Raw genomic sequence first — 27,916 nt, forward strand, 5'->3', positions numbered from 1 at the left:
TCTTAGATGCTACTTTTAGTCTGCTGCTAAGTGTATCACTTTATTTCAATAGCTTGCCTATTTTCTCTCCTCTTCATACAGAAGGGGTTCCCAACCGTGCTTAATTGGACCCCTTGCTTAATGGTATAGGTCCATGGCATAAAGAGGGTAGGGAACCCCTGCAATAGAGGAAGGTCACATTTCCTATAGAGTTTCACTACTGTTGACAATGTTCAACCACAGCTCAAAAGAACAATTGCAGCCTCTCAGTGTGTGATAAATTAATATTCTACTTCTTACATCTACTGCAAATGCTCCAAATTTAAATTTTGAGGATACCAGTGCATTCATCAAAAACTCCTTTTCTACCATTATGTTTTACAGTTGAGCTATTTTCATCCCGTTTTTACAGTACAGCAAGCTGATGAGTAATTCACATTAATACCACACAATCAGAACTCTGCAGAAACCTCTGCATCAGAGGTGCCTCTAACAAACAACTTGCATACAAACCAAACTGAGAAATGCAAATATCTCCTCTGCTTTCAGGGCATTTATAATCAATTAAGACAACAAGTCAACTTTTTTTTTTAAACCCCTAACCTAGAAAGTGCACATTCTTGGACACACAACTATAAGAACTACTACATAACATACAGAAAGAAATTGGCTGAGGAGTTACATAGTTTGACATGCCTCCCTGAGTTAAAGTACAACTCCAGATCAGATGATAGCCTTAACTTTGTCAATTGCATGCTATAATTAGAATTATTCTCATTTCTAAATGTCATAACAAAACCACAAATCTAGCCATCTGAAATTATCAACTGCACACTCGGGACACTTTTGCTGATGAAAATGTATGCCGAGGTGGTTTGCAAGCTGTCAGGTTTACCTCATTGACTGCAGAAGGTGACCAAGTCCATCACCAAGGGTAAAGAGCCAAATTCTAGAAGTCAAATGTACTTCTTTACCTCAAAGCTAATCATTAAACGAAGTTTTAGGCCTCAGTGCTCCCAAGTGCAACTGGATCCTCGATTTCCTCACTTGCCGACCCCAGCCACTTCAGATGGGCAACAGCACCTCCTCCAGAATCTCCCTCAGCACAGGTGCTCCACAAGGCTATATGCTTCACCCCCCTTCTCTACTCATTTATACTTGATTGTGAGGCTAAGTACAGCCACAATGCCATATTTAAGTTTGCCAACAACACCACTATCAATGGTGGTGACAAATCAGCATATAGGAGGGAGACTGAAAATCTGGCTGAGTGGTGCCAGGACATACTCTCACTCAATGTCAGAAAGACAAAGGAGCAGATTATTGACTTCAAGAGGACGAAACCAGATATCCAAGAGTCAGTCCTCACTGAAGGATCAGAGGTGGAGAGGGTCAGCAACTTTAAATTCCTCAGTGTTATCATTTCAGAGGATCTGTCCTGGGATCCGGCATCTAAGTGCCATTATGAAGAAAGCACGGCAGAGCCTCTACTTTCTTAGAAGTTTGTTAAAAATCAGAATGTCAACTAAAGCTCTGACGTACTTCCACAGATGTGTGGTGGGGAGTATATTGACATGTTGCATCATGGCCTGGAATGGAAACACCAATGTCCTTGTACTACCAAAAGAAGTGGACACGGCCCAGTCCATCACAGTTGAGCACAACTATACGGAGTGCTGTCACAGGCAAGCAGCATCCATCATCATGGACCCCCACCACCCAGGACATCCCCTCTTCTCACTGCTGCCATCAGGAAAAAGGTACAGGAGTCTCAGAACTCACACCACCAGGTTATCAATACGCTTTTTTGACACCGATGAACAGAAAAACTCCTTTCATGTCAAAGTGAAAACACATCTCTACAAAGTGATCTAAATTAATTACAAAAACACAAAATAATTGATTGCATAAGTATTCATTCCCCTCCCCCTTTAATATGACAGCCCAGATCAAAACCTGAGCCTCTATACCCCCTTGTAAAATTGGATCCTGGATTTCCTCACTTGTAGACCCCAGTCAGTTCAGACTGGCAAAAACATCTCCTCCACAATCTCCATTAGCACAGAAGCACCACAGAGATGTGTTTTACACCTATGACTGTGTGGCTAAGTACAGTTCCAACACCATATACAAATTTGCTGATAACACCACTGTTGTGGACTGTATCAAAGATGGTGATGAATCAACATAAAGGGGGGAGATTAAAGACTTAGCTGAGTTTTCCTCTCACTCAATGTCAAAAAGACCAAGAAACTGATTGTGGACTTCAGGAGATGGAAACTAGAGGTCCATGTGCCAGTAATCATCAGAGGTGGAGAGGGTCAGTAACTTTAAAATCTTGGGTGTCACTATCTCAGAGGACCTGTCCTGGACCCATCATACAGATATACTGAATTGAATTGACTTTATTTCTTACATCCTTCACCTACATGAGGAGTAAAAATCTTTATGTTACATCTCCATCTAAATGTGCAATGTGTGATCATTAATTTATAATAAATAGAACAGTCAATGTAATATAGAATACACTCAAATCAGCATGAATTCATCAGTCTGATGTCCTGTTGGAAGAAGCTGTCCCAGACCCTGTTGGTCCTGGCTTTTATGCTGCGGTACCATTTCCCGGATGGTAGCAGCTATAATAGATTGTGGTTGGGGTGACTTGGATCCCCAATGATCCTGCGGGCCCTTTTTTTACATACCTGTCCTTGTAAATGTCCTGAATCATGGTAAGTTCACAACTACAGATGTACTGGGCTGTCCACACCACTCTCTGCAGAGTCTTGTGATTAAGGTACAGTTCCCATACCAGGCAGTGATGCAGCCAGTCAGGATGTTCTCAGTTGTGCCCTGTAGAAAGTTCTTAGATTTGTGGGCCCATAACCAAACTTCCTCAACCATCTGAGGTGGAAGATATGACTTCTTCCCTGTAGGCCACCTCATTATTGTTTGAGATCAGGCCAATCAATTTAATTAGCAGATTGGAGCTGCAGGTGGTGACACTGTCATGGGTATACAGGGATTAAAGGAGGGGACTCAGTACACAGTCCCGTGTTGAGACTCAGAGGGGGTGGAGGTGAGGGAGCCCTCTCTTACCACCTGCTGGTGATCTGACAGGAAGTCCAGGATCCAGCTGCACAAGGCAGGGTCAAAACCAACGTCTCTGAACTTCTTGTCGAGCCTGGATGGAACCAAGATGTTGAATGCTGAACTGTAGTCCAAGAACAGCATTCTCACATAAGAATCCTTCTTCTCCAAATCTCTGTTCCAACTCTACAGATATAATTGCAAAAAAAGCACGACAGCGCCTCTACATCCTCAGGAGTGCGCGGAGATTTGGCGTGTTATCGAAAACCTTGGCAAACATCTATGTGTGGTGAAAAGTGCACCGACTAGCTGCATTACAGCCTGGTGTGGAAAGACCAATGCCTTTGAGTGGACAATCCTACAAAAGGTAGTGGATTTGGCCCAGTACATCACAAGTAAAGCCCTCCCATCCACTGAGCACATCTACGTGAAACGTTGTCATAGAAAAGCAGCATCCATCATCAAAGATCTTCACCACACAAGCCATGCTCTTTTCTCGCTGCTGCCATCAGGTAGAAGGTACAAGTGCCTCAGGACTTGCATCACCAGATTCAAGAACAGTTACGACCCCTCACAGTCATCAGGGTCTTGATCAAAAGGGGATAAATACACTCATTCTGTTTCTAGTGTTCCCACGACCAATGGTCTCACTTTAAGGACTCTAACTTAATATTTCATGCTTGTTATTTATTTCTGTTTATTTATATTTACATCTGCACACTTTGTTGTTCATTGATCCTGTTTACAGTTACTGTTCTATAGATCTGCTAAGTATGCCTGTGGAAAAAGAATCTCAGGGTTGTATGTGGTGATGTGTATGGACGCTGATAACAAGTCAAGTTCTGAGAGAAGCAGGGATATGTCATGCATGAACTTGTCTCACTTTTGCATTCGCTCCCCTCCCCACACTCCTTGGGTGGGGGGGGGGGTTTGTAGATACATTCTCTACTAAAAGAAATGTAATGTGCTCCTTTCCTCCGCTAGCCTGCAGGTCACCCTTGGGCAAGGTGTAGCACCTGCTCCTTCCCAACCCCGATCAGTCACGTGAAGCCATGGGAGCAGGCGGTGGATGGTCATATGAGCAACTGGTGCATATCACAAGTCCTGGTCATGCGACCACTGACGCCAGGCAGGCAATCTCTGAAGAGTATTGATAATGGCTGGGGTTACCTGCCTTGTAAAGACACTGCCCAGAAGGCAGCAAGGCCAACCACTTCTGTAGAAATATTTGCCAAGAACAATCATGCTCATGGGAAGACCATGGTCACCTACATCATTCAATATGACACATAATGAACAAACCCCACACCCCTGCTTTTTATGCTGCTCAGATTGTACAAAGAGCTGACTCTGAGAAGTGGGAAGAGATCAGAGACCTGGAGTACAGGCTGCCTCCTCACTCAGTTGCAGGTCTGGAGGTACAGCCAGAGTGGAGCTGACAGAACCATTATCTACCCGTATCCTGAGAGGTCACTGAGTGTACAGGTTCAAGTCACTGAAGATCCACAACCCTCCACCCACCCAAAGGTACAGTCCTACATGGGCATCAGCAATGTGCTCAGGTGTACAGCACCACCAGCAGTTTCAGCACCCTTCAGCTATTGACCAAGAGTTGCAGTCAGCCTATCTCAGGCAAGAACTTCTCATGGAGCAAAGACAGCTCCAGAAGGTAGAGTGCAGCCATAAAGGAGAACTGCATTATTTGTGATGTATTCCAGGACTTAGCGATCCACATGTGAGGTAATGAAATGTGAAAGGAACTGGACTGTATAATTCTGTAGAAGACTATTAAGATTTCCAGTCTTTGTGTAAGTAAATTTTCCCCCTAATATAAATAATTCTGAAAGCTCTGTCACTGTTTAACCATATCTTCCTTTAGGTAATAACATTCTACATTGCGCAGAGAAAACAGAGGTGTGGCAGCTGCTTGCATTGTTGTAGATCCTGCTATGCATCAGCTGGGAAGATTCTGAGTGTTCCAGAGGTGTCTTGCTGAGGTGCTTACAGATTGAGTACAAGAGCAGTTTAACCTGTTGATTTTAAGTACACTATGTGATGTTTCTGAAGAATTTGAGCATCTTGCAGAAAACTCTGAAAAGCATTTTTTCAAATATAAATGCAACAGAGAAGCATGATATACGTTCCTGCTTGTACCATAAGTATTTGCTAAAAGTCAGAGAGTGTACCCAAAGCTTGAGTTTAAATCATTAAGGTAAGAATGTGAATAGTATAACTTGTGACATCTTTAAGTATATGGTTGATATCCATAGAATGTCAGCTATACTGTCCAAACAAGCACCAGAGCTAATTTCCTCAAGTGCACAATTTCACCTGGATATGATTGTTTGGTGCTGCTTAGCCCAAGTACAGTACCTTGGATATTTCTCTATATTGAACTTGTTTATGGTTTTAGATCAGAGTGAGTACAGTTCATTCTACAAGTGCAGAGGCTTAAGGGAAAAGGTCCACAAAAAGCATTTATATCTGGCATTTATGTTATGACTGCATCCATTCTGAAGGATGGCCAATTATGAGTCTACATCAAGTTTGAATTTAATGCAAATTAATTCTAAATAATAACAGCTGTGTCCACAGCACATCATCTGTCTACGTAATATCAGATTATCCTTGATGCTAAAAGTTAGCTGAAGGACAGAATATGAAGAAGAATTGCTGGAAGTAGACCATGCGTCTGGCAAAACCATGTAATTATTCCCTATATAGCCACTTATCTAGTATTAAGTGAATATATTCCATCATTTTGAAATCACCTCAGGCCTGGAATTTTCAAGGTTTCCATTCACAAGGTCAGCACTGTACCATAAACAGATAATTGCTTTTCATTGTTGATGTGTGCAAGGTCTCTGGAGGAATTTCATTTACTACAACAGTGGAAACTAGCAGTGGTAGGAGTAATCAGAGTGGTCCACTGCAATTTTTCACACCTGAAGCTCTGTCAATAAACTCAATGACCTGATGAAAAACAAGTTCTGTCACTTTAGACAAAAGGGGCTAATAAAATCATTTCGTTGCCACCTTGGACTCAAAGCTCAACAGAAGCAAACAGCTACCCAGAAGTTAAGACACAGTCACAAGAAAATCTGCAGATGCTGGAAACCTCACACAAAATGCTGGAGGAACTCAGCAAGTCAGTCAAGCAAGCATCTGTGGAAAAGGGTAAACAGTCAATGTTTTGGGCTGAGACCCTTCATCAGGTCTGGAAAGGAAGGGGTTCTTCCTCTCCAGTCCTGATGAAGGGCCTGGGCTTAAAATGTCAAATGTTTACTCTTTTCCATAGATGTTGCTTGATCTATTACCGTAGATTCCGGATTTTAAGCCGCTACTTTTTTCCCACATTTTGAACAGCTTTGAACTTTGCGGCCAATAATCCGAAGCGGCTAATGCATGATTTTTTTCATGCCGCCTCGTAAACATTTTGCCTCGTAACAGTAGACCAATAAAATTGATGAGTAGTTCACAGAGGTCCAATGAAATTGTACGATAAATCAAGCGCACTTTCACAATTAAATTATTGTAAATCAGTCATTTGTACTCACCCTCATCAACATGGAAAACACTCGAAGCATTGTGCTACCTACCCTACTTAGTTTAAACTATATTTGTTTTCTGTACTACATCGCGGGATGCTATGACGTCACACCCGGTTTCGCGGCGTCTTGTGGGAAAATGCCGTTTGCGATGAAACGGAAAGGAGGGGGGAGCGGATTACGCGAGCGGCTTTGGATCCGAGCGAAATCTGCTTTTAAATGCCGTTTGCGATGAAACGGAAAGGAGGGGGGAGCGGATTACGCGAGCGGCTTTGGATCCGAGCGAACTCTGCTTTTAAATGCCGTTTGCGATGAAACGGAAAGGAGGGGGGAGCGGATTACGCGAGCGGCTTTGGATCCGAGCGAACTCTGCTTTTAAGTTAAAGGTATCAATAACTTTTCCTGGTAGGCTGCAGTATATATATTTTTTACCAGTCGTTAGGAGATATTGGAATGTTGTTCAGTAAAGAAGTATACGCAACGTATATTTAAAAGTAGCCGCGTACGGGCACGGTTCGAAAAAAAGCATTTGCAATATGTATTTGTTTTTGTTACCATATGGATTTAATTAAAAGTTAAAAAAATCCTCACGTGTAATATCTTTCTGTGTAAATATCTCATATTACAACGTGGGACACCTGCGGCCGAAAATCCGGTGCGGCCTAAAATCCGGTGCGGCCTTTACATTTAAAAAAATGATTTTATTTCTAAAATTAGTGCCAGCGACTTAAAATCAGGTGCGCTCTGTAGTCCGGAATCTACGGTAATTACTTCCAGTAATTTGTTTAAGTTACACTGCAGTTTTTGGTCCAGGAACAACATTGTCAAGGCACTTACAGTCCTATTTGAATATCAAGGGAGAAGGAATGTTTAGTGAAAGATGTAAACGTATCATTTACTCTCTTAGAATTAGAAAATATCTGACATTCCAAAGACTGTCTAAAAATGTATAACTACTGTCCCCTCCTCTTAGATAGATAGATAGATACTTTATTCATCCCCATGGGGAAATTCAACTTTTTTCCAATGTCCCATACACTTGTTGTAGCAAAACTAATTACATACAATACTTAACTCAGTAAAAAATATGATATGCATCCAAATCACTATCTCAAAAAGCATTAATAATAGCTTTTAAAAAGTTCTTAAGTCCTGGCGGTAGAATTGTAAAGCCTAATGGCATTGGGGAGTATTGACCTCTTCATCCTGTCTGAGGAGCACTGCATCGATAGTAACCTGTCGCTGAAACTGCTTCTCTGTCTCTGGATGGTGCTATGTAGAGGATGTTCAGAGTTATCCATAATTGACCGTAGCCTACTCAGCACCCTTCGCTCAGCTACCGATGTTAAACTCTCCAGTCTGCTCATGTACAGGATGACGACTTATTTCCACTCTGGTTCTGTGGATTCTGGAGGTGGCTAATGAGGGAAAATGGATTCTCTTCCACAGACGGAGCAGGAAGCAGCTGTCGGGCAAGTGGGTAGTTTGCTTTTCACACTTATCAGAACTTCTCTATGCTTCTGATGTATGGCCTTCAGGTTCCCAAAACAAACCTGAGTGCTCCTTCTCCACTCAGAGTGGCTGAGGTGGGGTGGGTGAGGCAGCTAAAGGAAGCTTTAAGCCTTGGTTATGTATGTCAGGTGTGTGACCTGTGTCAGGAGTTGACACAACTTTTTTTTAAACTGTGTCATAAATGCATCTATTAATTGTTAATTTATTTGTGATAATACCACTTTGTGTTGTGTGTGAGAGTTATATGTACTGTGTTGTGCACATTGGACGAAAGGAACCTGGTTTCATTTGGTAGTATACATGTGAATGGCTGAATGACAATAAACTCAACTTGAGCTTAAACTTGAAAATTAAATGTATATCAAAAATTTATCTTTAAAATTATTAATTTTCCTATGTTAATAATGACCTCTTAATTTGGAAAATTCAGTTATTTTTAGAATACTTTATGTTCCTGAACTTTTGTTTTACAAAGATGAGTTTATTTTGTTGCATAAATCTATAAAATCTATACCAGAAATCTTAAATTAGAAGAGACTCTCGTGCATAGAACGCGCACACACAGAAATGGAGATACTGGACCACAATGCTTTTGAACCCACAGTAACACATTGAATTGATTTTTCACCCAGTCCTTTACTTTTGTAACTATTTAAATATTCAATATGAACTACATAAAAACTGACTTGACAAGTGAAGTAATATTTGCTAGGTAAAAATTTTGAGCAAAATTAAGCAATTGTATGAATTTGCAGGATTTAAACAAAAGGCAGAACACAGCTCACTGGCAGCCCCAATCAGCTCAGACTTTACAAATTTTAGCTTCCTTTGAGGAAAACAACCACATAAATTGAAAGGTACCACTCCCCTGTTGCTCAGAAACTTTCCTTTTGCCAATCTGACAATTTTAACAAGTTAATAATTGAGATTAGCACGACAAAAACAATTTTGATCTCATCTTCTCCACTGTTTAAAGGTCACTTGTATTCACATTTCTGTTAGCATGCATCCTAGGGAAAGGACAGGAAGATCCTGACTGAATCTAAATTAGAGTTGTGTAGCTGTACCACTTTTACTCTACATAAGACTAAAAGCTATTTACTTTTCCAGAATTTTTCAATGTACCAACCAAAAGCTTATCAGGATCTTCAAGACCACTATGCAGGATTCCACAAGGAATAGTATGGGAATTTCTGCCTTTTTTCCCCATTTCAATTACAACTATAAGTTTATAGAAGAGCCAGTTTTTACTAATCCAATTTTCCCGGAAATTATTGTAATTAGTGGGCTAAAAGTCAGCTGCCTTCATTATCCTGACTGGTCACTGACCATGCAGCTTCATCTGTATGTTTCAATTGCTTTGCCATTGAAGTCCAGAACCACATTCACTGAATATGCAATGCCTTTGGCATTGTCAGGCACTCCTCCCATCCTTCTCACAATTGTGCTCATCTCCTGCCGGCAGGTAGAAGTATCACAGGATAAAAAACAGAATTGTCAGGCTGGGCAGCAGCGTCTTCCCCCAGGCCATTGGACTTAACACCGTGGTGCCACCAAGCACACGAAACCCTGTCTGAATGCCCACAGCTGCCACAAGCACCCCTCCCCCAACTCACAGACACACTCTCATCCTGCATTGGTCACTGTTCATCTTTTATTACTGCTGTTTCACAAAATAATACCATTGTTTCTTTTATTATAACAGTGCCAGTAGAATTATACTGTCTTACATAAACGTGCACCTCACACTTTATGTCAACCTGTCAATCTTCAGGCCACATCACTCAAGGACTGGTGCTAAGATTATTTTGTGACTATATGTGCCAGATCATAACTATATGTGCTGTGTGTTAGTACATGTCACTATGTTTTGCATCTTGGCCCCAGAGGAATGATGTTTCATTTAGCTGTATGCATGTGTACGGCTGAATGGCAATTAATGTTGACTTAACCTTGAACTTGAGTGTGTGTGAATGTCTAATAGAGTACGGTACATACCTTCACTTCATGGACATTCAAGAATGTAAGGAAACTGCCCAAAAAGACTATTATTTAGACAAGATACCTGAAAAGCTACCTTTTTGCATGATTTTTAATCTATTCAATATACGTATACTGTAATTGATTTATTATTATTTTATTTTTCTTCTATATTATGTATTGCATTAAAACTGATGCTGCTAAGTTAACAAATTTCACAATACATGCCAGTGATAATAAATCTGATTCTGATTCATAAGCAACACACACAAAATGCTGGAGAAACTCAGCAGGCCAGGTATATTCTGTAGAAAAGAGTACAGTCGACATTTTGGGCCGAGACCCTTCATCAGGATTGGAAAGGAAGGGGTGAAGTCAGAATAAGAAGGTGGGGAGGGGAGGAAGAAGTACAAGATAGCAGGTGATAGGCCAGACTGGGAGAGGGGGAGAAGATAAAGTAAAGAGCTGGGAAGTTGATTGATGAAAGAGATAAAGGGCTGGAGAAGGAGCAATCTGTTAGGAGAGGGGAGAAGACCATGGAAGAAAGGGAAGGGGGAGGAGCACCAGAGGGAGGTGAAGGGCAGGCAAAAAAAGGTGTGGGGGTAACCACAAATGGGAAATGGTGAAGGGGGGAGGTGGATTTTAAATATATCACAAGTAGCACTGAAGATAATGTCTGTAAATTGAGAAAAGAGAGGGATAGGTGGTATAAAGGAGATGTGGCATCATTGGTACAATATGGAAATCATGCCCACAATAATTATGTAAATATCAATAACTTAAATCATGCCATCTTACACTTTCTGTTCAAAAGGTCCAAAATCTGAAATCTAAATTTTACCTACACTTTTTCCCCATTTATGTCTGCATATCTTGCTATTATTACTCAGTATATCATATGTTGCCATTCACTCAATTTAATAAAAACTTCATTCTCGCATCCAAGACTCCCCCCCCCTCCCCATATAGTATTTCTGTTCAATATGTAACCCTCACATCAGGATAATTTTGAAGTGAGGTGCAAAAGAAAACTGAGCTCTATTCAAGGATTATTGAGCATTTAAAAACATGCAGGTGGCCTTTCAGTTTCTGTACATTCCAAACCATTGTAGATTACAATAGAGATGCAATCAAGCTTGCAAGTTAAAACACAATTCAGGAAAGTAAAGATAATTATCAGCAAGTCTTTATCACATTAAGGCACTGACACTAGGCTTTAAAGCAGTAGGAACAGAGTTCTTGCTGGTGCCAGACATAGTGGAAATGCTACAAATCTGTTCAGCACCCTTAAATTTGATTTTAATTGCATACGAATTGAAAGAATGTGCCAGACTTCCCTTTTGTAATTGACAGAAACAATTAGCGGACTGGAAGCAATTTTTAAATTCTGTCTCTGCAGTGTTTGGCAACTACTGGAATGCAGCACCTGCAATCCTGAAACATGCACAATCTGCAGATGCATACGATCAGGTCTGTCTGTACTGGGCACTAAATGGCAGATATCATCAATGCCAGTGGGGCTGTACGGCTAGTCTATTGGCTTTGACTAAAACTGTGGGGACTTGACCACAGTGTAATCACAGGATGCAATCATCAATAACACCATGCCTTAAGGTCTTTTGCATCTGCTGTGAAACAGAGGCTGGCTGCTGCGGTTATATTGAAAAACAGCTGCCTTTCATTTCTTGTGTTGCCATTGTATAATTTGCTTCTCTAAACTGGAATCTGTGCTGATCTACACTGAGGTTTGACCTTGTCACTGTTTCTAGTTTCAGGTTTGACACATAGTGAGCCAAAGAATGATCCATTGCTGATTCTTAAACTTTCCAAGAAGGAAACTAAATTACCCAGCGTTATCTATTCAACCACATCTATGCTTTCAAATGTTTCAAGTATCCCTGTTCCCTGTCTATTGACCATTTGTCAAAGCTGTGGCAGATAAACTTGGTGTTCTACTTTAGCAGAGATGAGCTTCCAACCAATAACTGCACTGGCAACCTTTTCCAGTTTCCTAAAGGCCGTTCACCCTGCCAAACTCTTCTTCCACCCCTTTACCACCAATAAAGAAAACTGTTCAACTGTTCACCTGTGCTTGATATTCTTCTGTTCAGCATTGTCATGAATTTGATACTGTGTTTTTATATATGTCCCTAAGGTGGTATCTACTGTCTTATGAGAGGGTTGAGGGGGAACCACAAAGTCAAACTAAAACCATAGCCTTGTCTGTACCACACAGAATGCTGCATGACTACATGACTAAAGAATGCAATAGCATTGATGTTCAATCTAGGTCCAATTAATTCATAACATCAAAAATAATAAATTTTGTAAGTTGTCAAGATTATCTGAATATGCCATGATATTCAGATAAACAAGTCCATTCCAATGTCATGTATTGATTATTGCTGGACTGTATTTCCAATTTCTATTGTTCCTTAATGATAAACCATATAACAATTACAGCACAGAAACAGGCCATCTTGGCCCTTCTAGTCCGTGCCGAACGCTTACTCTCACCTAGTCCCACCTACCTGCACTCAGCTCATAGCCCTCTGTTCCTTTCCTGTCCATATACCTATCCAATTTTATTTTTTTTTAAATGACAAAATTGAACCTGCCTCTACCACTTCTACTGGAAGCTCATTCCACACAGCTACCACCCTCTGAGTAAAGAAGTTTCCCCCCTCGTGTTATCCCTAAACTTCTGCCCCTTAACTCATGTCCTCTTGTTTGAATCTCCCCTGCTCTCAATGGAAAAAGCCCATCCAGGTCAACTCTATCTATCCCCCTCATAATTCTTAAATACCTCTATCAAGTCCCCCCTCAACCTTCTACGCTCCAAAGAATAAAGACCTAACTTGTTCAACCTTTGCCTGTAACTTAGATGCTGAAACCCAGGTAACATTATAGTAAATCTCCTCTGTACTCTCTCTATTTTGTTGACATCTGGTGACCAGAACAAAACCAATTCTTCCAGCCAGTTTCTACAACTGACATAAGTGCATCTGCCTTGATGTTGTGTAGATTTAACTGTGCATTTAAGAACAACATTGTGATTCAAGTTGCAACAATGTATTGGCTGGTAAGAATTCTGTGAATTGCACAACTTGATAATATCACTACGTAATATTCTGGGACAATGCCTTAAAAAGGTGGTGTCCATCATTAAGGACCCTCATCGCCCAAGCCATGCCTTGTTTCCATTGCTACTGTCAGGAAGGAGGTACAGAAATATGAAGGAACAGCTTCTTCCCCTCTGCCATCCGATTTCTGAATGGACATTGAACCCATGAAAACTACCTCGCTACTTTTTTTTTTATTTCTACTTTTTGCACTAATAATTTAATTAAACTATTTAACATTATCATTATGTATTGCATTGTACCTCTGATGCAAAGTTAACAAATTTCACAACATTTGCCAGTGATATTAAACCTGATTCAGATTCTGATATTTTGCAAGTATTAAAACTTCTGCTCATGAACAACTAAATTACAAATGGGAAAAATCATTGGGAGTTATTTAACTTATATGTGCAGACTTTTCAAAATTACTTGTGACTGGGAAAGAAGATCAAAGTAAGTGTATTTGAGGCAATTTGGCTGGAATGATTATATGGAGATTTAATTTCTTCCAAAAGGGGCTGCATGTGCAAAATCAAAATAGGTTAGATTCTGGAAATGACAAATAACAGAAAATGCAACAAATATTCAGGTCAGGCAGCATTTGTTGAGAGGGGATAAAGATTAATTTTCAGGTCATTAACACTGCGAGTTCTAATTTTCTCAGCTGCAGCTGCACATTTCATAAACCGCTTATTTTTGACAGTTGCAGCAATCCACCACAACAACTATGTGACAATATGTGAGATTATGATATCTAAAAGTAACGTTATGTTGCTTGAGAACACTCCACTTAGTGCTCCTATTAAGAAAATTACTTCTGGAAACTGGAAAACACATTCATGCCTCTGCACCATTTTGAGCCAGAACAATGTTGTTGTGACCTTCAGAAGTGGGGGCTGAACATTGTTCTCACACATTGACTCCAGGCCTCATCAAACCAATCACTAAATTCAGCCCTGTAATAGATCAAGTTGTATATGTGGCTCACAATTTATTACCATGAGACAGAACAGTTTATTCAATAAATTTGACAGTTTCCATCTGTCACAATGGTAGACAACTGTCAGAACTGGAAAATTATCAACGTGCATTTTCCGCTGTCTTGAGAGAACAAGCTGCATATAGGAGTTCACGTTGTGTCATAATTGTTCTTTCAAGACAGACCTAGAGCTCTCTAAAGAAAGTCTAGTCAACGAAATTCAGAAAGTTCTGTAGCTCACAATATTGCTACTAAATATTTTGTCCAATTGGGTGTTAAAAAATGTAGAACACAAACACAAAATCTGCAGATGCTGGAAATCCAAAGCAACACACACAAAATGGTGGAAGTACTCAGCAGGCCAGGTAGTAGCTATGAAAATGAGTAATAAAAAATAAAAAAATAATCACCATTTCAGGCAGAGACCCTTCATCAGGATCTTAAAATGTAGATTTTATTGTAGATGATGCAGTTAGTGCATCTGAGGGTTCAGAATCAGGCTTATTTTCACTAACATAGGTTCTGAAATTTATTTTTGTGGCAGCAGTTCAGTGCAATACATAAAAAAATCACTATGAGGAGCAATGAGGAAAAATGGAATAGTAACACAATGTTTCTGGGCTCTTAGACCATTCTGCAATTGCTAATTAGGTCAAGTATATGCCTTAAAACTTGCGATTGTAAACATGATGATTTGATAATAAATACTTTGGAAATAAATTTTACCTTGACTTTAACTGGCTCCATTATATTTAATATTGTTTTTATTCCTTTCCATAAAAAAAATGAACAAGGTGGTGGCCTTCCAGATAAGGACACACACTTCTTGTAATATCACAATAAACAATTGATCAACAAATCTGCTCAATATGCACTGCAGCATTCAGACTTTTGATACATTCTACAAGCTTCAATGACAGAACAGCACCAGGTAATACTTCGAAATGCTATGCTCCAAAAGATTTTGCGCATACGTTCTCTGTTGAAAAATATTCCCACAGAACAAGTACTTTTCCCAATTGTCAGATCTGAGGTTTCAGGATTTCATCACATAACTCTGGCAACCACAGCCACGACAATTAATTGTGGGAGAAGTTTTAAATGATATTCGTGAACAAACATACTGGAAGAAACATCCTACGTTTTCAATCATTTACAAACTTTTTTTTAAAAAAAACAAATTTTGTAAATACTCCTTCTAGCACAGTGTGGTCTTGAGAGACTTATGGTGGTCTCTCCCAAGAATCAGGCCTGGACAACCTGCAGACTAAAAATGAAGAAAATGCCTGACCTTTGCAAATTATGATCTAAGAAGAACTAAATTAAAAACATAAAACTCCATTACAATTTAAAATAGGGGACTCACAGGAGCGCAGCTGGTTTTATGATTGAAATAGTCTTCATGGGATGAGGAGCTCTATATCATATCATTACTTTCTCCAAATAGTAAGGCTGATCAACACCTCTACCCACTAGCATCCCCCACACCACCTCTACTATATTATCACTTGATGGACATACATTCAATATATATATATAAGCCTTCTTATGTATTTCTATTTTTGTGATATTTTTATCATTGTGTTCTCTATCTTATTGTATTTTGTTATGCTGCATTAGATCAGGGATAATAATTAGTTCATTCTCCTTTACGCTTGAGTACTGGAAATGACATTAAACTATCTTGAATCTTGAACAACAGCAACAAAGCTGATCTATTCCAAGGTTGAAATATTACAGATTCTGTAAATGGAATCTGAACCAAAATTAGAAAATACAAGCAATACTCAGCAGGCGCATTTGTCGTATTTGATTCAGATTTTTTGCATCTGCGGTTTTTGTCATTTTCAATTACTATTTCACCATTATCTCTAATAAATGAACTTGATGAATTTTCATTCCATTCTCTGAAGTTCTCATTCTATTCCATCTGTCTCTTTTGCCTTGGCTCATTTTTGACAATTGATGTTCAACCTGAACTGTTAACTCTCTTTCTCTTTCTATGAATGCTGACTTGCTGAATGTTTACAGCATTTTGTATCTCTAGGTTTGCAGGTCCAACCATTCTTCATCAATGACCTTCCACTGTAAGGTCAGGAATGGACATATTATCTGACAACACTTGGACAACAAAGATTTTGTTTCCTGAATACGTTTGGATGTATCTTATGGATTTTGGGCTGGTGATCATGAACATAGCCATGAGATTTCCCTATCACACACCATTTTTTTTAAAAAATCACCTATCTTTGGTATTGCAATTCTTAATTCAAGTTGGAATAACTGATGCCAAGATTAAGGAAGGTATTTTTGTTGGTCCACAGATCAAACATGTCAATGACAGGCAATTCAAAGAACTTCTAGTGGAACTAGAGAAAATCACATGGAAGACATTCATCAAGAATATTCAATATTCCATTTAATACAGTATAAAACCTGAAATTCTTACTCTTCACAGACATCCATGAAATAGAAGAAACTCCCAAAGAATGAATGAGAGAAAACACATTAGAACCCCAAAGCCCTCTTCCCATGCACAAGCAGCAGCAAAGCATCAACCCTCTTCTCCCCCTCCCCACCTGCCTCAGCAAAAGCATTAACTCACCACCAACCATCATGCAGGCAACAGCAAAGCTCCCAAAGGGATGTTGTTGAAAATTTTCTTGGCAACCTCAGAGCACCAAACTACATGCAGCCAGTTGACAACATGCTTCAAGCATACAAAACCATGAAATGCAACATGTCACTAAAGATTCATTTTCTGCAGTCCCATTTAGACTTCTTCCCTGCCAATCTTGGTGTTGTCATTGACGAGCATGGTGAAAGGTTTCAGGAGGACATTACGGTCATGGAGGACCGGTATCAGGTCAACTGGAATCCATCAAAGCTGGCTGATTACTGTTGGACACTTAGGCAAGAAGCCTCAGGCACTGAACACAAATGAAAATCATTCACAAAACATTTTTAGCTTAGTTGAACTGTTGCAAAGCATCAGTACTGTTATGCAATTCATTATATTCAATAAAACTTAATTTCTTGTTTCTCCAAAATTTCTACACGAGACAAATCATGTTAAATTATATTTGTATTCAGCTTCAAGCAGTCTACCATAAACAAAAATCTGAGGAAACAACAATTTCGATAAAAACTGTTGTCCGGTATGATTGCATTAGGACTGATTCAATTCACAATTCTTCATTTGATAAACTACTCAGCCTTACACAATATTCCAGCTGAATAATTGCAACATATGCACCACAGAAGAGTCAAATAATGACCTAGTCCATTATGGAAGAGTCTAGCCATCAACACTTGATATCCAATAGCATTGTCACAACAACAATACCCCGAGGATCACCATCGACCAAAAACTCATGTAGATGAGCCCCATTGTTGCAGTGGCTGAAAGAGGTTGCATATCTTCCAGCGAGTGGCTCACTTTCTAACACTACAAAGCCTTGTTTTGCTACTACAAGACACAGGTCAGAAGTGTTATGGAATACTCTCCACCTGCCTGGATGAATGCAGCTCCAACAACTGTCAGACAGTTCGACCACATCCAATCCTGCTAAACTGCAAGCCATCTACCATTCTGAGTGCTTCTTCCCTCCATCTCCAGCAAAAGGTGCCTGCAGTATGTAACATGTACAAAATGCAGTCTGGTTATTCACCTACATTAGCCATACAAAATTCGTAACCTCTGCCACCAAGAAAGAGTAGGGGTTGTGGGAACGCCACCATCTGCAGGTTCCCCTCCAAGTGAAACACCATTTTGATTTGGAAATATATCAGTAGTCCTTCAGCATCACTGGATCCAAATTCTGGAACTAACATGACCATGGCAGTACCTTCGCAAGAAGAACTGCAAAGGTTCAAAGCCCCGCTGACTACAACCTTCTCAAAGGCAATTCGGGACAGATGATAAATGCCGGCAATGTCCAGATTTTTGAAAAGAAAGGAATAAATGGAAAAAAAGAGTCCCTATTCATTCAAAGGCTTGCCTTTTACAGTTTTTGCGAGTTGTTATCCTGTCTTGAAGCTTTTGTGCGGAATTGAGACATATGGTTAATTCTGAAAATTATACTGCAAGTGAGAATGGATTGCAATGAAGCAAGATTGAACAGAGCTGAACTCTGTTGTTTAAAAGAGCCCTCAGCATAGTTACAGCTGATTAGGCTCTGATTCTGGTTTGCCAAGATTACTCAAAGTGATTATCTTCATTTTGAAATTAAAAACACCTGCAAAATAAAACAGCTGATGCCATTCCCTGAAGAATCTGTAATTTACTGATTTCACTATAATTTGTTTTAATTGTAACAGGACATGTGCTCAAGGTTGAATTACTAGGGATAAATTATCCGAAACACAATCTTTCAACTGAATAACATCCATTACTTCTAAGATATGTTCAAGCAACTCACACACTGAATTTACCCTCCAATAAAATGAAAATTTCTTATAAGTATCTTTTGAATGCTTCTAATTTTGATTTAGAAAATATTTTAAAAATTTATCGATTTTGAGTAATTGAATGAGAACAATTTTAAGCACTGGACTTTTCTTCAATAAAGAAGTTGCTATTTGTTAAGGAGCCCTTTCCAGAATTTTAATTTTTCATTCACTCAGGGAAGCTTCCCCAGTGTTATGATGCTGAGATATCGTACATCCTAGGATGCGCTGGAACACATCATCAGTGATATAATATGGGGTCATCAGCAGTTTTTGGGTCTTTCAACATCCGACATTGTTGCCTAGGCGACCCAACCAGGGTTGGCCAGGCCCTGGCTTGTGTCCCAGCTGCACTGGTCCATGGGTCACATCTCTTGATCCATAGTCATTTGGAAGCTCACTCAGCAGCCTCTGTGATGATCCTGACAGCCCACACCATGCCAAGGAGAGAGCAGGTTCTGCACGCAAAGTAGCCAGCAAAACCTCTACATGCCACCTCTATAGGCTCAAGCATGCCCTCCAATCCTATCTAGCCAATAATATTAAAGAGGATAACAAAAGTTTCTTCAGATACATAAAATGTAAAAGAGAGGCGTGAGTGGTCATCAGACTGCTAGAAAACGATGCCTGAGAGGTAGCAATGGAGGACAAGGAACTAGAGGACGAACTGAATAAGCATTTTGCATCAGTCATCACTGTGGAAGACACTAGCAGTATGGTAGAAGTTCCAAGTGTCAGGGGTCATGAAGTGTGTGAAGTTCGTGGAGACTGAAAGATCTTAAGGTAGGTAAGTCACCTGGACCAGATGGAATACACTCCAGAGTTCTGAAAGAGGAGGCTGAAGATTTGCCTGATGTATCTGTTGGAACTCTTTGAAGAGATGACAAGCAGGATAGACAAAGGAGAATCAGTTGATGTTGTGTACTTGGATTTTCAGTAGGCCTTTGACAAGGTGCTACACGTGAGGCTGCTTAGCAAGCTGTGAGCCCCTGGTATTACAGGAAAGATTCTAGCATGGATAAAGCAGTGGCTGATTGTGAAGAGGCAAAGACTGGGAATAAATGGAACCATTTCCGATCGGCTGCCAGTGGTTACTGGTGTTCCACAGGGGTCTGTGTTGGAACTGATTCTTTTTATGCTATATCTCAATGATTTGGATGATGGAATCGATGGCTTTGTTGAAAAGTTTGCAGACAATATGAAGATAGGTGGATGGGCAAGTAGTTTTGAGGAAGTAGAGATGCTACAGAGGACTTAGATTAGGAGAATGGGCAAAGGAGTGACAGATGGAATGCAGTGAATAATTACGCATTATGGTAGATGACGGGATTGCCATATTCCCTTAGAGTTAATTTTCAGGTTGAGTCTGTGGTGAGAAAGGCAAATAAGATGTTAGCATTCATTTCAAGAGGACTAAAATATACAGTAACAGCAAGAATCTAATGTTGAAAATTTATAAAGCTCTGGTGAGGCCTCACCTGGAGTACTGTGAGCAGTTTTGGGCCCATTATCTTAGAAGGGATGGGCTGAAACTGGAGAGGGTTCGAAGGAAGTTCACGAAAATGATTCCAAGATTGAATGGCTTGTCATATGAAGTGTGTTTGATGGCTCTGGACCTGTATTCACTAGAATTCAGAAGAATGAGGGTTGACTAAATGGAACCTTTCGAATGGTGAAAGGCCTTAATAGAGTGGATGTGGAGAGGATGTTTCCTATAGTGGGAGAGTCTAAGACCAGTAGACACCGCCTCAGAATAGAAGGCTGTCCTTTTAGAACGGAGATGAGGAGGAATTTCTTTAGCCAGAGAAAGCTGAATCTATGGAATTTGTGGCCACAGGCAGCTGCAGAGGCAGTCTTTATGTATATTTAAGGCAGAAGTTGATAGATACTTGATTTGTCAGTGCATGAAAGGTTAAGGTGGGGGGAGGCAGGAGATTGGGGGGGGTGGGGGGGGAAGAGGGAAAATGTATCAGTCATGAGGAAGTGGTGGAGCAGACTCATTGGACCAAATGGCATAATTCTGCTCCTATATCTTATGGTCTTATCATCTCTGGGACTGTTCTACCAGCTCCTGATATTTTACAATTTAGAAATGCAAAATGTAATGCTGCCCTTCCCCTGAAGCTTAGCTTCAGATAAATTTGTTAAGTCAATCCAATTAATGAAAACTATAGGCAGTGTAGTCTGTAGATGTGAATGGAAGTGGCTGCAACAAAATATTCATTGATACATAAGGTTAGAGTTTGAAATTACTGTATCATTCCTAGGTAAATGTGCCCGATCAATGAATATATTGAATTTCAAATTCCATCTTTTCAAATTTGAAGAGAAAAATTAAATAGTTACAGTCAGAAGATTAAAAAATAGTGATCTACTAATCTTTATCTTGTGAAGACTAGGGTATGATAAAATTATAAAAGTTCAGAAAACAGAATTACAAGTAATAGTTTATATTTGTGAATTGCCAATGTAAGCAGCACGATATCAAAGGAAGAATTCATTGAGAAAGCTACTTCAATATTTATGCCATCAACGATAATAAAGAGATTCCCATCATTATGAAGAACTGTTTACATACATATTGCTGATTTTTTTTAATGTAGCATAAAACTTCCAAAAGAATTTTCAAAGCTATTATCAAATGAACGTGACACTGAGCTACATAAAGGAATATCTCAGCAGATGTCACAAGGTTGATCAAGGAGATGTCTAAGATGCATGCATGTCAGTAGAGCAGAAGTAATCAGATTAGAGGGAAATCAAGAGCTTGAAACTTTGGCAGGTGATGGGACCTCTGGCAGTGGTGAAGTGATTAACAAGAGATCCAACCTGAAAGAGTATAGGAATCTCAAAACAATATGGGACTGAAGGAGAAAGCAGTGAAACCACAAAAGGAAAGAATTTAAAGACAAGAACCAACACATTCTAAAATAGGTCAGCAAGCAAGCAGATAATGGACAAATAGTATTCAGGTAGATTGGAAAGTTCCAGTAGACTGGAGAAAAGTGATGGTGAAGTAGAGTTGGATGTGGTCATGATACAAGTTGAAATTGAAAGATAAAAATCTTAGAGATTAGCTTTATCTGTCACATGTACATCATTTCTAATATTATTGAGTAATGGCATGTACAAGAAAAACAACAAGTAGAAAATAATCCAATCACAAACAAGAGAAATTTTGCAGATGCTGGAAATCTAAGCAACACACACACACACAAAAAGCTGGAGGAACTCAGTAGGCCAAGCAGCATCCATAGAAAAGTGTAAACAGTTGATGTTTCAGTTCTGATAGAGGGGCTTAGCCCGAAACATTGACTGTTTTACTCTTTTCCGTGGATGTTGTTCGGCCTGCTGAGTTCCTCCAGCATTTTGTGCATGTTGGTTCAGTAGAAAATAGATAGATTTTGGGGGCAACATAAGCAAAAGTACAGGAGCAGAAAGGAAAATCTTTACTAGCAGTTTACTGAACTTGGTTAACAGATAAACAACCAACTGATAACTTCCCACCTACTGGTGACAAGGTATTTGTGCAGCAAGGTATCATAAATTGTATTCAAGGCTGAAGTCAAGTCAAGAGGGACACGAAGAGATGAATTAGCTTCATCTCAAACTTTAATGTTTTTCACAGCTTAACCAATGTTGCTGGGCAGAAAATTGCTTGCAGGGTTTAACACAGAGTTCTGGATAAAACAGTCAGGAATTTCAGAGATTACAATCTGTTCAAAGAATGGCTGACGATGCAAGAATAGGATGAAATCATAAGATGTAGTTAAAAAGACTGTTTGAGCCATGTTACAATTAAAACATTTCAATGCAAGCAGGAGCAGTAAATAATAGATTAATCTCTTCAGAGAATGAGGTTGAAATGATTAAAATAGGTGAGCAGTTGCAGTGCCAAATTAGCATTTTGTTAATGTCCACATTTGAAGGTTTCTTACCTTGTGGGTGACAGTTTGGAATGCAGAAGCCGCTTCCTGGAAGGCAGAAGATGAAACGAAATAAATGTAAAGCTATAAACAATGATTATCTTTTGAAGAAAGTCAGCCCTTAAACTAATGAGCTCGACGAGTTGGAACCATCCCATATTTGTAAATTACCTACAAGTAGTTACAACAGTTTGGCCTTCATGTGCCGAGTTTGATTCAGAACTGTAGGAAAATTATTTGAAATGTTACTTTATGATGATTACTCTTTTGCTCCATATCCATTACATCAAGCTAAGAATACCAGTAAATTGAATTTTGGTTGCTTTATTTTTGGACCGACTAATCATGCAAAATAGAACTAAACAGCCATTCAGGAGACCATTCAAAGTACACAGTGATTGGGTACTGCCCTTCAGCCTTTGGGACTGTACATCTTGGAAGACTTCCCCATCTGACAGGATTAAATATTCCCAACTATGCCTGAGCAAAACTACCACTGAAACTCTGATCCACCTCTTGATCCTGTTGAGAACCAGCTTGAACAGTCGAATCCTCATCATCCCATCTGCATCTGCTCATAAATTTAAGATAATCCACAAGGGTGTGCACATCCCTCACTCCATTCACCTGATTCCAATGAATCTCCGTGGAGTTCTAAATTGACAAATTATTGTTTAATAGGATCCACCCCATTTAAGAATTCCTTTCCAACTACACTTCAATCTGAACTCATTCATATTCATGCTTGATTTGTCAGAACTAAGCTAAATCTGACACGCACCATCGATGGAGGCTGTTTGATCAGATATATCCCTGGCCCTTTCCTAAAGCCATTTACTTTTTTCACCCCATTACCCTCTGCACATTTACAGTACTTCATTAGAAAAAGCAATCAGATTAGAATCCACTCCTTATATAGCTATGCTTCATTTGGGCAGAAAATGACTCACTACGTCGAACATCAGTAGCAATATACATGAAGTTACACAGAAAAATATATTCTATTTTACAGCACACAAGTAGTTATACAGAGAGCAAGGATTCATGAATGGTTGCTATTTCCTGAGGTAATAGCGCCATTATTAATAACAGTTTTTTGAAGTAAATTGTGATAAACTATCACTGCAAACAATGATGAGGCGAGTAAGGGCAAAGCAAGCGAGAGATATACCCTGCTGGTGCACTGCAAAATCAATGCACTGGGAGCTGGAGTGGACAATTCAGAAGGGTGAAGACGAAACAGAGGAGTTTCAATGCCTGTCCAATTTACATGAGTGTGAGGGTGGATCCCCCTGCATGACAAGCCGATTTGGAGAGGTTGAGCACGGCTTCTTCAGCAGCGAAATCCAGGTCCGAAGCCATTTGCTGGGTGGTGCTTTCTAGGTCCAGAGTGATTTGCCATGGCGAGTCCCAGGTCCTAATGCAAGGTACAATACGCTGTTTGGACAATCTCAACGCAGGCCAAGATAGACTGGAAAGGCAAGGTGTCGAGAGGTGTAGATCACTCTACGCGCCAAGCCAATTTGGAGAAGTTGAGGACAGCTTCTCCGGCAGCAAAATCTCGGCCCGGAGTGATTCGCCGCGGTGGGGCCCGACTCTTGGTGTAAAGTTCAGACAACTTAAACACCGGCCCAGATAGTCTGCGAGCTCCTCTCTCCACCATGCTAATGCTGTGAGGCTGCCCTCAGCTGCTGTGCATTGGGTCTGCGAACGTCACAGCGACTTGCCCGCTAATATGATGAACTGACTACCAAGGCTTTGCGACTAATCCAAGTTGTATCAGAGATTCAGCTCTAAGGACTCAATTTGGTTTGGAATGCTGTTGTTGCTTGCTCCTATTGTTTGCATGTTTTGTTTCTTTTTGTTTTCTTTCGCCATGGGCACAAGGAGTTGGTCTATTTTCTTTAAACTGGGTTCTTTATTTCGGGTTCCTTGCTTTGCAACTGCCTGTTAAGCAAACAAATCTCAAGCTTCTATAACTTATACATTCATTGATACTAAATGCACTTTGAATTTGTTTGTTCAATACCAGCCCAATTTACACAGCCTGCCTGAAGATGTGGGCAACAACTTGATTACACTGAAATATAAAATGTCATATATCATTGATTGCATTGTTTGTGGTGTAAACCACTGAATAAATTATTGTATGAGATTTGATTCAATCTACATGTTAAGAAATGAATAAGACTACCAGACATCCAAGTGGTAGACCCAACTATCTGCTCTGTTGAACTAGATGCACAACTAGGCAAGCTATAAAATACAATACTGGCATCAAACTGAGTTTGTGGGAAATTGTCCTAGCATTTTAGAAAAAGCAAATCCAATTGTACAAAACAACACCAAATGAGTCTATCCTCAATCATCAGCAAATCATCCACTGCAGCGAGGCTGAAGCTGTGGACCTATTTGTTGGTCTTTTTCTGAATGGCTTCTTTCAGGTTTCTTGTTTTGTGGCTGTCTATAAGGAGACAAATCTCAAGGTTGTATAATTTTATGCAAACTTTAATAATAAATGTTCTTGGAACTTTGTTTGAAGGTGTCACTGACAGAGGCATCTATTGGTAATCACTCACAACTAACCTATTTAACAAATGCCCACTTTGGGTTTTGCCAGCAGCACTTTGCTCAAGACCTCCATCACAACCCTGGTCCAATTATAGACCAAACAGCTGAATTTTGGAGGTGAAGTCAGAGAGCCTGCCCTTGATGTGAAGGCAATATTAGACAAAATGCAACATCAAGACACCTCTTGATAACATCAATGGGCATCACAGGGAGAATACTGCAATGCTTAAAGTCATACAGATTGCTGAGATTGTTGGAGATCAACTAGGCATGGGCTAATAAGTGGCAAGTAATAATCATACAACAAAAATGCAAGGCAATACATTCAATATCATTATCACCAAACCGCTCACCATTAACAATCTAGGAGGGTGCCATTAACTCCAAGTGATCCAGCATGGATTCTCCAAAAGCATGGGCTAGTACCAAACAAAAGTCTCTCAAGGGCTTCACACCATTCAAGAAAATTTGACTGGCACTCATTAACCACCTCAAACATTCATTCTCTCCGTTGATGGTGCTCAGATCCTGCAGCATGTACCACTAACAACATGTATCGCAGCATTGCAGTTATATACCGAAACTACTCTGAGCATCTCCCAAACCCACTACCTCTGACTGGAAAGACAGGGGGTTGAGATCGGAGGCAAGAGCCAATTTCACTCCTCTCTCCATGGCACTGAGGCTAGGTAGACCGCCCCGAAGGCAGTGCTCTGTGTCTGCTCATGTGATGAACTGATACTGAGGCTTTGAGCCTACTTCAGGCTGCTCGGGGGGGGGGGGGGGGGGGTTGAGATCTAAGGACTCGTTTTGCTTTGGAATGTCGTTGCTCACCTCCATTGCTTGCATTTGTGTTTTCCCCCCCCCCCCTTTCCCTGCACATCTGGTGTTGGTCGTTACTTTATTTTTTTTAAAAATTGGGTTCTTTCAGCTATGTGGCTGCCTGTAAGGAAACAAATCTCAAGGTTGTATAATTTATACATTCTTTGAAAATAAATGTACTTTGAAATGAGACAACAGCAAAAATGGAGGAAAACGGCACCACGTGGAGGTTACCATCCAAGTTGCATATCATCCTGACTTGGAAATATGTGATTAATTCTTCAGCACAGAGTTTGAAATCTTGAACTCCCTACCCAAACAGTTCTGTGGGAGGACTACTGCAATTCAACAAGGTAGGTCACTGCCACCTTCTCAAAGCCAAATATCAATAGGTAATAAATTATAGCCTTGCCAGAGATTCTAAAAATCAATCCAAAAAAAAAATCATTTAACACTCGCATTTTGTGTCTATCCAGTAAGAAGCAACTGATCTACATAGTGCAAGCTTTATATCGTGGCCAATATTATGAACATGAAGGCAAAGCAGGCTACTTAATAAATTTCAAGGACTGCATCTGTGAAATATTCAGCCAGTTAAAACATCTGCTCCCAATCACAGTCTTGGACATGCCACAGCATTTTAGTCAGAGGTGAGAATGTTGAAAACAACAAACTATTTTTACTAGGGTAATATCTGGGTTGGAAAATATGAAACAAATTACCTATAAAATCTCAAGTAAAATGGAAAGTCTTTCAAATACATAACTAACCTCATCAGCATCGGTGCAAAACTTGGAGATGCTGACGGATATAAAATGAAATCTCAGAATTTCCTAGTTTTATTCCAGTTTTCCAATATTTTAGGAGGAGGACGGGTTGATTATTAACTTTCACTGATTATATGAACAGAATAATTTTGCAGTATACACCTCTCCAAAATATTCCTCCTACTGTGGTATAAAAATTTTAAATTGAAATGATCAAGATATTCTACAGTAGTCTTTATCACGTGAGAACATTAGACATTGCAATATTGATCTGCCAGATGAGGATTGATTATCTTGATTGGTAAGGGCATCAAAGATTACATAAAGTAAGCAGGAGAATCGGGTTGAGAGGGATAATAAATGAGCCATGATGGAATGGCAGAGCAAATTCAATGGGCCAAATGCCCTAGTACAGCTTCTATGCCTCACGTCTTATTCAAATGTTGGGTTCAATTTCCACCGTTTTCTGTAAGGAGTTTGTATGTCCTCCCTGTGACCATGAGGGTTTCCTCCAGGTGCTCTAGTTTTGCCTCACAGTCCAAAGATGTACTGGTTGGTAGGTCATTGTAAATTGTCCCATGATTAGACTAGGGGGTTGCTGGGCAGTATGGCTCGAAGGGCCGGATAGGCCAATTCCACTGTATCTCTATCAATCAATAAGTAGTAGATTTGGTGCTGCTCTCTGATCAGGTGAAGCCATTACTACCTGAAGACAGAGGGTCACCGTCTTCACTCTGCCTATTCCGCACTGTATTCGGATAAATCGAATAGATATAACACATAAAATTATGTTCCATTTTGTCAGATTATTTGTTAAACAATACAATCAGCAATGTGAATTTCAATTGCTAATTCTACCCAACACAACTGCCATCAGGCACTAGAAAGAAATACTGAAAGGAAGGAAAACTATTCCAATGAGCGTTGTAATGAGTGGTGAGAACTGGGTACGTCTAGTACACGTCTGAGCTGCTCGGGTGCACACTTACTGCAAGATAAAATGAAGGCACTTACTAAATAAAGCAATGTTTGTCAAAGCTAAATGCAAATTGTGCTTTTAATTTTGTCAGATCATTTAAATGCACAAGTAGTACACAACGATAATTAACTGGTATAAAATGTAGAAATGTTCAAGTCAACAACATGAGCTCTGACTGAACTCCAGATGAGT

At 39.9% G+C, this 27,916-nt stretch overlaps 1 protein-coding gene across 11 annotated transcripts in view; it reads right to left on the reverse strand.

Moving 5' to 3' along the window:
• anks1b (ankyrin repeat and sterile alpha motif domain containing 1B) overlaps positions 1 to 27,916 on the reverse strand; it is an 856,034-nt gene that overhangs the window by 706,860 nt on the left and 121,258 nt on the right. For 8 of the 11 annotated variants that reach the window (XM_073066296.1, XM_073066291.1, XM_073066295.1 and 5 more), the window contains exon 2: positions 22,598 to 22,633. The exons of the other annotated variants lie outside the window; for them this stretch is intronic. In XM_073066296.1, coding sequence (XP_072922397.1) covers positions 22,598 to 22,633 — 36 coding nt within the window. The remainder of the gene's footprint in view (positions 1 to 22,597; positions 22,634 to 27,916) is intronic. 11 annotated transcript variants of the gene reach the window in all.

This window comes from Hemitrygon akajei, chromosome 14, assembly GCF_048418815.1.
Source record: "Hemitrygon akajei chromosome 14, sHemAka1.3, whole genome shotgun sequence".
Lineage (NCBI taxonomy): Eukaryota > Metazoa > Chordata > Chondrichthyes > Myliobatiformes > Dasyatidae > Hemitrygon > Hemitrygon akajei.